The sequence below is a fragment of the Papaver somniferum genome, chromosome 8 (genome assembly GCF_003573695.1).
Source record: "Papaver somniferum cultivar HN1 chromosome 8, ASM357369v1, whole genome shotgun sequence".
NCBI classification, from domain to species: domain Eukaryota; kingdom Viridiplantae; phylum Streptophyta; class Magnoliopsida; order Ranunculales; family Papaveraceae; genus Papaver; species Papaver somniferum.
This window is the reverse complement of record NC_039365.1, coordinates 626569-638193: the sequence shown is the minus strand read 5'-3', so window position 1 is coordinate 638193 and position 11625 is coordinate 626569. Positions and strand designations below refer to the sequence as shown.

Here is an 11625-nt window from a genome sequence, read left to right as displayed (position 1 = left end):
AGTGTTAGACAAACATGCGAGAATCATTGGAAACTGGGTTTTTCAAGTGATTGCATGAAAAAACTGAAGAGTATGCTGACTTCTATGGTGCAAATCAGGTGTTAAAGTACATGTTTCTCATAAGTATGCAAAGATTACGCATTTGGAATGCATATCTTTGGGGTGTTATCAGTAGAGAGTACATTGCATGTTGTAATGGAAATTTTGCGAAAATTTTTGAATGCAAAGTTGTTGTTGGCCTTTTTAATGGAAAAGAAGATGTAGTCCTGATGCATAAGAATGGCATGAGGTCATTTAAAAGCAACAAGATAACATCAGTTTGAAGGAGTATTCAACTTAGTGTCAATTATATTGTGCTTAGTTATGTGAGTTGCATAAGAACGTTGATAGTTGGAAAAGTGCATGTGGAAAAGTGAATTGCTACACTGAGGACAGTAGGTGTTGTCTCGCTTCCTTTTTTTTTTTTTTTCTTAGAAGCAAAGATGAAGTCGGTATTGCCAGGCTTGTTAGATCTTGCAAGTTGTAATAAGTTGGTGCGAGTATTTTCTTAAGTTTGAGTATAATTTCATTTTGGGTCGAGTGGACCTTGGTTAGAATGAAGTTTCTCTATGTAGTAATGAGTGAGGGTATTTGAAACGAGATTTCTTGTTTCTTTCGTTCAAAGTAAAGCTAGTTCGCGTGGAAGATGGTATATAGCATATTAAGCCAAAATATGCAATAGAAGACGCTGAAAGTGAAAGAAGCAAATAAAATTGGTGGCATAGTCGAGTTTGTTATTGAGAGTTATGTAGAAGTGCGGTATTTGACAACGATAGTATGAAGTAAAGCAGCAACAATGAAGATGTAACTCCAACAAGTATATGAGTTAAGAGTAACTCAAAGTTTGGAAAAATATGATGAGGTTTTTCCGCCACATTAAAGCGTAACAGTTTGAAAAAGCAAGTGATGCTTAAATTGCTGGTTCCAAAGGCGCGTCAAGAGGATTCCTTGTCCAAAGTGACAGTGGGATGTCCCGGGTATCCTAAGTCATGACTATACCAAAGTTATGCATTTCAATCAAGTTGTTGCGATGGTGAAAACAAAGAACAACAAGGTGTTGGTTCTTTGGCATACAAATGGTGCAAAGCTAAGAGGCGTAATTTACAATATGATTTGGAGGCCAAATCTAGTGTAACTTCGGTTGCATTGTGGAAGACTGAAAAGTCTATGAATAATGGAAGATACCTGAGCGGTATGGAATCATATCATGCATACCTTAAGGCATGGCATTTGGCATAGGCGCATATGATTGAAGAATGAGGCCAAGTTTTGTATAAGTCCTGTTATGTTGCGTGGTGCAACTAAAGTCGGAAAGTCAAGGCATAAGACTATGACAATGATAAGCGTGACTAGTTGGGAGGAATCATTACTTGCGTGAACTTAGGCGCAAATGATTCAAGTGCAATTCAAGCCTAATTCCGGGAATTGGCAAGAGAAATTTCCAAGTTGCATTTGGGTGTTGATATGCGATTGTAGTGGAAGTTGGAGCGTGGGCCAACGTGACAACTAAAATAAAAGGCAGGATCAATGACAAGTCAATAAGCTAAGTGATGGCATATGGTACTAGGCAGAAACCTTTTGACAAGGAAAAAGGCCAGAGAACAAGTATAGCGAGTATACCTTGTTGCGTTCGACGAGGACATTGAACGGATTATGTGGGGGAAGGCTATGAACGGTCTAGCAAGTGACGCACAATGATTGAGTGTTACAGAGTCGTAGGCCAAGTCAGTGTCCGACAATAATTGCGTGATACTGCATAGACTGTCAAGTGCTAGGAATGGCATAACCCTGTAAGGCCGGTGAAGCACAGAGGTAACGCTACACTGTCAGAGGAAATCATTTTCTCTCTTCTCCAAGCCGATTCCAAGAAATGATCTCAAATTCTCTGTCGAGCCGGCGGCGTATGATGAACCCTCTTCTTCATCATCATCCTCTGTTGAAACAATTTCCGAGAGACCCAATACAGAGGAGCCCGCAGAAAAGATTGAGTCTTTCGTACAAGTGACTGAAACCCAAAATGATGATTTTGATGAAGAGACAAGTAAACAACAGGAATCGGATTGGAAAACTGATGAGGATTTTAAGAAATTTATGGGTAATCCTTCAATTGAAGCTGCTATAAAGCTTGAAAAGAAGAGAGCTGAAAGAAAACTCAAGGAGTTAAATACTGAAACAAACAGCAGTAACCCAGTTGTTGGATTTTTTAATAGAGCTGCAATTGAAAGTTTGAAAAGAGAAAAAGAAAGATTGGAGAAAGTTGAAGAAGCTTTTAAGGCTCTTGATCTTAACAAGGTGAGTAAGCATTTTCATTAGTTTGGGGTTGCCCTCAAAGTGTTTGAATATTTTTCCAAGTAAAACAAAATGAGTATTTTTCATTTTGTTACAGTTAAAGAGCTGTTTTGGGTTCGATACATTCTTTGCAACTGATGTTCGGAGGTTTGGAGACGGTGGGATTTTTATCGGTAACTTGAGGAAACCAATTGAAGAAGTCATGCCCAAATTGGAGAAAAAGCTATCTGAAGCAGCTGGCAAAGAAGTTGTATTATGGTTCATGGAGGAAAAATCAAATGACATAAAAAAGCAGGTAACTGCATTTGCTTGGTTGTAATTGTGGGTTTAAGTTGAGATCGAAAGAATTTAATTTTCATTTCAGTACGAGTTTGTGTTTTGCTGCACAACATAATGAGAATTAAGTAATCTTTTCAGGTTTGTATGGTACAACCAAAAGCAGAAATAGACCTTCAGTTTGAATCCACAAAGTTAAGTACGCCTTGGGGTTATGTCAGTGCAATACTATTATGTGTCACAACTTTCGGGACAATAGCTTTGATGAGTGGGTTTTTCCTTAAACCTGATACTACTTTTGATGACTATATATCCGATGTTGTGCCTCTCTTTGGTGGGTTCCTTACCATCTTGGGAGTTTCTGAGGTATGTTCTCATATTTGCCATTTCAGGATTTCTTCCACTGTAGGCCAAATTTAGGCATATTTTCTGTGTACGATGGCTGTGTTATGTCTTATGAGCATTTCCTTTATGAGTTGCAGATTTGCACAAGGATTACTGCAGCTAGGTATGGTGTTAAACTGATCCCGTCATTTCTTGTTCCCTCGAATTGGACTGGATGCTTAGGGGTGATGAATAACTATGAGTCACTCCTCCCTAATAAGAAGGCTCTTTTTGATATTCCTGTGGCGCGGACAGCTAGTGCATATTTGACTTCATTAGCCCTCACACTCATTGCTTTTGTCAGTGATGGCAGCTTCAATGGTGGTGAAAATGCTTTGTAAGTAATACCAAGTCCCCTTCCTTGGTTATGATCCTCAAGTACATGACTGTCATGGTGACTAGTATCAATCTGGAAGTCTTTTAAATCCAATACTAAATACTGGTTTAAGAAAATTATTTCTTTTAAATATGAAGCGAATGAGCATTATGAAGAGAGTGGGCCAAGTTATGATTTGAAATATTCAGAGTTTCTAACTCCTATGGTTATTTGTTCCAGATGATCATCCTGTGTTTTCTTTAACACTTGATTTTCTGTTTGCAGGTTCATAAGGCCCCAATTCTTTTATAACAACCCATTGCTTTCTTTCATTCAATACGTGATAGGACCTTACTCAGATGATCTAGGAAATGTATTGCCTAATGCAGTTGAAGGGGTGGGTGTGCCTGTTGATCCCCTTGCTTTTGCTGGGCTATTAGGTGAGTCACCACAACCTTCAAATTTTAATATCACTCACTAAACTATGTATGAAATGGTGAACAACTGCTATATTTTGGTCATCCCAAGCTCTCAAAATTTCAAGTAGATTTTTTTTGTGCCAGTGTTGTTAGTCAAATGGGCTCGTGTATCACGTATTAAACATTTTACAAGTGGTTGATCTGATGAGGCTGAAAATGAGCACTTTGTGCAGGAATGGTAGTGACTTCTTTGAACCTTTTACCATGTGGAAGACTTGAAGGAGGTCGGATTGCTCAAGCTCTTTTTGGAAGGAACGTTGCGACACTACTATCTATTGGCACTTCATTACTGTTAGGAATTGGTGGTCTAAGTGGCAGTGTCCTCTGCTTGGCATGGGGTTTATTTGCGACATTCTTCAGAGGTGGAGAAGAATTACCTGCTAGGGACGAGATTACTCCTCCGGGAGATGACAGATATAATTGGGGTTTTGTTTTGGCAGTAATCTGCTTCCTCACACTTTTCCCAAATGGTGGAGGTACATTCTCAAGCTCATTTCTTAGTCAGCCATTCTTCAGGGGAGATCTGTAAATGGGGTATATATACCCTCTCATTCATCCCATGTAAGTTTTATCGAATTTTACGCTGTAAAATATACTTTCATTCATCCCATGTAAGCTTTATCGAATTTTACACTGTAAAGATTATATTGAAAAATTTCATGAAAGTTCTTGAAAACCAATGCCCTTGTAGAAAATAACATTTGATATAAAGCCAAGATTTTGAATCAACAACCAAACCAATTTAGAAACTACAACTAACCCATTAAGAATAAAAATGAAATTAACAAATTACACAAGCATTAGGGATTTTCTTCAACACTCTGGTAATATGTAGTCATATGAGGATTGTAGTGTCTATAAGCATAAGCAAGATCAACTATTTGATTGGTAGCCTCTTTCTTCGGTTCTTCCTTCTTCTTCTCTGCTTCTTTAGCTGGCCCAACTGAAACTATTGATGTATGACAATGTCTTCTTAGTTTGCTCACAATTAGGGTTACATCAACATCTCCAATTACTGTTAATTTCTTGTCTTTCATGTCTATCGATAATGAATCAACTCCTGAAAGTCCAGAAACTGATTTCATGGCTTTCTGTTTGCATCTGTCGTCGTGTAAATCCAGGGAAACTATAATCTTCTGCATCGTTCCTCTGAAAATTAGTTTAGTAGTAGTTATGAATATTTAGAGAACCAATTGAGTGTGAGTGAATTGTAAAGAGAGTAAAAGAAACAAGAGAGTAAGAGAAGAAGGAGAGAATTGTAGGGAGGAAGATGAAGGTTGGATTGATGGATGGATGCCAAATGAGAGTTTATATACAGCCTTGTAAAGTGAAATGATTTTAAGGTTTTCAAGTGTTTCGAAGAAGGAACATTCGTATATCAATTATTTAAGTGGACAGCGATGCAGGAGACTCATTCAAGACGAGTCTCTGACTTGGACTATCATTTTTCATTTTTCTTTTTGTTGACTTCAATCACGTCATCTCTATACTTGACCTCACCACCATACATATAGTCTCTGCTGACCGACCCTGAATTGTGAGAGGATAATTTGTCTTTAATTGCAATAATTCTTGGTCAACTGTGGATATTATTCCAAGTGGACTAATCTAGCATCAGGCAATACTGTATATGAACTTTCAAGTAATCTTGTCAACCATTTACCTGCTGAAAAATTCAAGAGATACACACGAAAACAAAAAGGTAACAGCAAAATTTTGAAGCTGCGCCTGTTGAAACGTAAGCCATTTCAAGAATATTCAGTTTAGTTCAGGGTGTTCCTGTTGAAATGTGATGCCATTTCTAGTATTCACATAAGTTAACCGCGTAACACAGAAATTGTTGTAGAATCTAGACCCTAATGGCTAATTATGACAGGTCTGGCAAGTGGCGTGCGTTACAGAGTTGCAGGTCAAGTCAGTGTCCGACAATGATTGCGCGATACTGCATAGATTGTCAAGTGCTAAGAATGGCATAACCCTGCAGGGCAGGTGAAGCGCACAGGTAGCGCTACATTGTAAAGACATTTGGCTAAGTAAAGAAGCTTATTGGCCGATACAATGAAGCTTCATTGAGGGAAAGGCAAGAAAAAACAAAAGTTGCAAGATGCAACATGCGATGTTGTTATTAACCGTGGAATTGAGTTGGTCCAAACTCAAGGATGATGCAAAAAGGTAGAATAAGCCAAGAGTTGGTCTATGACATTAGTTCAAAGATGGCCAAAGCCTGGACAGTGCAAACAAGCTAATAATGCAAGAGTGACATTACTATTGTGAAGCAGATTGGCTAAGTGAAGCATATGGCGCCCGATAACCAGAATGAGCTTAAGGTGTTAGCCTTGATGATTGGAGCATCGGGATTATCCGTGCATTAGTTTAGAGCAATAAGCATGCAGGACCAAGATGGATGAGCATTGGATCAAAGCAGAATTCGGTAAAGCACAACAGTGGTGCAATACGGCTCAAGTGACGGTTAAGAGTTGGTTACGAGCTTCATGAGAATGCCAATGACGCGAGACAAAGTAGAATGGTTATAAAGCAAGTTTATACCCATGTGGAGTGTTCATAACCACCAAGAACCAATTTGGCACCAATTGGCGTGACAACACAAAAGGTGGAAGTTGAAGTTGGCGGTTATGGAAACCACTTATGGGACACATGGATGTTCCATGCAGCTGCAAGCGGTTGCAAGGAGTTTTGGCCTGATCAGTAGCTTGTATAAATAGCTTAGGGATCAATAATTTTAGTGTTGTTAAATTGAGAGAAGAACCACTAATGTAGAGAGTATTTTTGGCATTCACCAAGAGGGTGAATGGCCTGTTTTGGTCCATGTGATGGACGAGTTTTTTAATCTTCCTTTAGTGCAATAAAATGGGTTTGTTGCAGTACTCTTTGTCCACTGTGTTGCTGATCTTGTGAAGTTGTTTGAGTATGTTTATGCGTGGAAAACTTCTTATGCTTATGGAGGCATGAAGAGTTAGAGAGAAAGAAGAAAGACTTACATTGTGCAAAGCCTTTAAAGTGAAGGCAGATGCGTACTTTGATGCAAGTATGCAAGGCTGAGTAATTGTGGGTGAAGTTGGTTCACTGAACCACAATTATCGCCTGTCATGTCCCATGAAAATTTTAGGCGATTAAATGGGCATGTGACAGCAGGTATCAAAGCGGAATGAACTTTGAATTTTGAAGTAGCAACATGCCATGAAAGTTTATGACAAAGGTGTCAAAATTCCTACCCAAAGTGTTAGACAAACATGTGATAATAATTGGAAACTGGGTTTTCAAGTGATTGCATGAAAAAACTAAAGAGTATGCTGACTTTTATGGTGCAAGTCAGGTGTTAAAGTCCATGTTTCTCATAAGTATGCAAAGATTACGCATTTGGAATGCATATCTTTGGGGTGTTATCAGTAGCAAGTACATTACATGTTATAATGGAAATTTTGCCAAAATTCTTGAATGCGAAGTTGTTGTTGGCCTTTTCAATGGATAAGAAGATGTAGAACCTATCTATGCGATATAATTAAGGGTGTCTCATCGTAGCCAGTTGAATTGAAGAATAAAGTTATATCTCTTGAATGCATGTACCTTGGTGGTAATGCAAAGTCTGATTGTTAATCAGCATCTTTGTGGCAATGTGATGCCATAAAAAAAGACTTAGATGGCCAATTATTATCTAGAATAAAGCTTATGGAAAGGCTGAAGAAATAAGCGCAAGTTAGGGAAAAACTAATACACCACGGTCTTGCGTTTGCAAAGAGTTCTTCATTGATGCTAGATGCGCACTAGGGGTGTGATTTGCTCCTAGTTTATGAGTGAGATGAATATTCTTGGATAAGGGTGTCCAAAGACCTGCATTTGATCATAACCACAAGCGGATGTTCTTGTCAACGACAAATCAATATTGCGACAAATATGATTTTGAAGAGGGGGAAAGACAAGACTAACCAGTTGTGCATGGGAAGTAAAAATGAGTTCTAATTTGAAAAAGAATGTGGTATTCTTGCTTCATGGAAATTAGGCAGTGGGTGCCTCATTTGCAAGGATTATGGCCTTGTTAAAAATTTCCAAGGTGTTTATCTACGAAAGTCATTAAGTAATATGACTTGCTAAGATCTATGGTGATGCTTAGAATCACCAAGTTAAGTCTGCTCCAGTTGTCCAAAGGTGCACAAGTTTGTGTCAAGATTTGGGTGCTAATTGGCATAAAAGGAATACAACATTAACATGCGCCAGATGGGATTGGGAATGGCCAAGATGCATAATGCGTTTGGAGGTGCAAGGAAGGTTAAATTGTGGATGCGGGAAAGATAAGAACAAAGTAGTGATGATGCATAAAAATGGCATGAGGTCATTTTTAAAGAAATCTTCATGAAACCTAAAGCAACATGATAGCATCAGTTTGTAGGAGTATTCAACTAAGTGTCAATTATATTGTGCTTCGTTATGGGAGTTGCATAAGAACGTTGATAGTTGGAAGAGTGCATGTAGCAAAGTGAATTGCTACAGTGGGGACAATAGGTGTTGTCTCGCTTCCTTTTTTTTGTTTGTTTACTTAGAAGCGAAGATGAAGTCAGTATTTCCAGGCTTGTTAGATCTTACAAGTTGTAATCAGTTAGTGTGAGTATTTGCTTAAGTTTGAATATACTTTCATTTTGGGCCGAGTGGACCTTGGTGTTAGAATGAAGTCAATCTATGTAAGGTAGTAGTGAATGAGGGTATTTGAAATGAGAGTTCTTGTTTCTTTCCTTCAAAGTAAATCTAGTTTGAAAAAGAAAGTGATGCTTAAATTGCGTGTTTCAAAGGCGCGTGAAGAAGATTCATAGTCCAAAGTGACAGTGGGATATACCGGGTATCATAAGTAATGACTATACCAAATTTATGCATTTAAATCAAGGTGTTTCTATAATGCAAGAAAAGAGTAGCAAGGTGCTGGTTCTTTGGAATACAAATGGTGCAAAGCTAAGAGGCGTAATTTACAATATGATTTGGAGGCCAAATATAATGTAAGTTCTATTGCATTGCTGAAGACATAAAAGTCTATGAATTGTGGCACATACCAGAATGGTATGGAATCATAGCATGCATACCTTAAGGCATGGGATTTGGCGTAGGCGCATATGATTGAAGAATGAGGCCAAGTTTTGTATAAGTCCTGTTATGTTGCGTGGTGCAACTAAAGTCAGAAAGTGAAGGCAGAAGACTTTGGAAATAATAAGTGTGATTAGTTTGGAAGAATCATTGCTTGCGTGAACTTAGGCGCAAATGATTCAAGTGAAATTCAATCCTAATTCGGGGAATTGGCAATAAAAATTTCCAAGTTTCATTTGGGTGTTCATATGCGATTGTAATGGTAGGTGGAGCGTAGGCCAACGTGAAAACAACAATACAAGTCAGTACGATCAATGACAAGGCATTAATATAAGTGATGGCATATGGTACTAGGAAGAAAAGTTTTGGCAAGGAAAAAGGCCAAGTAAGTTTGCTGATTTCTGAGAGAGGATCAAAAGTGTCCAAGGCCAGAGAACAAGTATAATGAGTATACTTTATTATATTCGACGAGGACGTTGAACGGATTAGGTGGGGAAGGTCTATGAACGGTCTGGAAAGTGGCGCACAATGATTGGCGTTACAGAGTTGTAGGCCAAGTCAGTGTCCGATAATGATTGCACGATACTGCATAGACTGTCAAGTGCTAAGAATGGCATAACCCTGCAGGAACGGTGAAGCGCAAAGGTAGCGCTACACTATAAAGACATTTGGATAAGTAATGAAGCTTATTGGCCGAAAAAATGAAGTTTCATCGAGTGAAAGGAAACACAAAACCAAAGATGCAAGATGCAACATGCGATGTTGGAATTAACCGTGGAATTGAGTTGGCCCAAATTCAAGGATGATGCAAGAAGGTAGAATATGCCAAGGATTGGTCTATGGCATTGGTTCAAGTCTAGACAAAACTTGGACTGTGCAAACAAGCTAGTAATGCAAGAGTGGCATTACTATTGTCAAACAGATTGGCTAAATGAAGCATATGGCGCCAGATAACCAGAATGAGATTAAGGTGTTGGCCTTGATGATTGAAGCACAAGAATTTTCCGTGCATTAACTTAGAGCAATAAGAATGCAGGGCCAAAATGGATGAGCATTGGATCAAGGCAGAATTCGGTAAAGCACAACAATGGTGCAATACGACTCAAGTGACGGTTAAGAGTTGATTACGAGCTTCACAGCCTATAAAGAAATATTATAACCATATGGAGTGTTCATAAAAACCAAGAACAGGAGAGGCACCAATTGGCGTGACAACACAAAAGGTGGCAGTTGAAGTTGGCGGTTATTAAAACCACTTATGGGACACATGGATGTTCCATGCAGGTTCAAGCAGTTATACATAGTTTTGGAATGATCATTAGATTCTATAAATATCGTTGGGATCAATAATTTTAGTGTCTTTCAATTAAGAGAAGAACCACTAATGTAGAGAGTATTTTAGGCATTCACCAAGAGGGTGAATGGCCTGTTTTGGTCCATGTGATTAACGAGTTTTGTAATATTCCTTTAGTGCAACAAAATTGGTTTTTTATAGTATTGTTTGTGTTCACTGTGTTGATGATCTTGTGAATTTGTTAGATTACATTTATGCGTGACAAACCTCTTATGCTTATGGGAGCATGAAGAGTTAGAGAGAAAGAAGTAAGAATCCCGTTGTGCAAAGCCTTTAGAGCGAAGTCAGATGCGTACTTTGATGCAAGTATGAAAGGATGATTAATTATAGGTGAAGTTGGTTCACTGAACCACAATTATTTTCCAGTCATGTCCCTTGAAAATTTTAGGCGATTAAATGGGCATGTGAAAGCAGGTATCAGAGCGGTGTTTTGGGGACATTGTTCTTGATTTTTTCCTCTTTTACTCAAGCTGGTGTCATTTGTTTGTTAACTTCAGTGAAAATTATTTGGGTTTCATTAGTATGGAGACTATAAGAAGTTGGTCTTGTGTGGATAGATCAATTGGTATGAACTTTGAAGCTTGAAGTAGCAACATGTCATGTAAGTTTATGACGAAGGTGTCAAAATTCCTGCCCAAAGTGTTAGACAAACATGCAAGAATCATTGGAAACTGGGTTTTTCAAGTGATTGCATGACAAAACTGAAGAGTATGCTGACTTCTATGGTGCAAGTCAGGTGTTAAATGATGAGTGCTAAAAAGTGCATATTTCTATATATTTTTATTGGCATTTAACTCATCCTTTGTGCATTAAATTCTACATTTTACCCCATATTCTGTATTTTCCTTGTTTTCAAGATTAAATATTTTTATTAATTAATTTTGCATTTTTAAGTAATAAATAAAGTTGGATGAATTGCGGAGCGGAAAAGAGCAGAAAAGTAGTGAAAGGCCGGGAGGAATTACGCAAATATCTCAACCCAAGCCCGCCTCGGTTCTCAGCCGTCAGATCGAAGCATTTCAGCATCCTACGGTCGCTCCATTATCGTACATCGAACTCTGAAGTCCTCGCTTCACATCGCAGCGCCCATCTCAATCTTGAGCCGTCCTTTTTGCTGCGTTTCCTCATCCTACGGTCGCTCCAATATCTTCCCATATCACCGTTGGATCCACCTACCATCTTCACATCCGACGCGTTTCCTCGCAAATCATCACCCCTTGCCACACCCGCTCAACACCCTAACTTCCAAACCCATCGACCTCAAGCCAAACACTCCCTTCTCCCCAAACTGTCGACCTCTTCTTCTCTTCCCCAAACTTCCTCTCTTCCATCACCTGCAACTCCTTCACCATCATGCCCCGACATTACCAGACCTCGAGCTCCATCACCACCTTCTTCCT

General features: G+C 38.8%; 2 protein-coding genes across 2 annotated transcripts; one reads left to right on the top strand and one right to left on the bottom strand.

Moving 5' to 3' along the window:
* Positions 1–1589: 1589 nt before the first annotated feature.
* On the top strand, positions 1590–4463 carry LOC113304121 (probable zinc metallopeptidase EGY3, chloroplastic). The gene is made up of 7 exons (XM_026553186.1): positions 1590–1653; positions 1850–2331; positions 2426–2623; positions 2746–2970; positions 3087–3325; positions 3590–3744; positions 3957–4463. The coding sequence occupies exons 1-7, from the start codon at positions 1590–1592 to the stop codon at positions 4310–4312; spliced, it is 1719 nt and encodes a 572-aa protein (XP_026408971.1). The 3' UTR covers positions 4313–4463.
* A 120-nt stretch (positions 4464–4583) lies between these two features.
* LOC113304200 (heavy metal-associated isoprenylated plant protein 39-like) lies at positions 4584–5091 on the bottom strand. Its single transcript, XM_026553259.1, has one exon. It carries the CDS (start codon positions 4923–4925, stop codon positions 4584–4586), a length of 342 nt encoding a protein of 113 aa, XP_026409044.1. The 5' UTR covers positions 4926–5091.
* Between the last annotated feature and the right edge of the window lie 6534 nt (positions 5092–11625).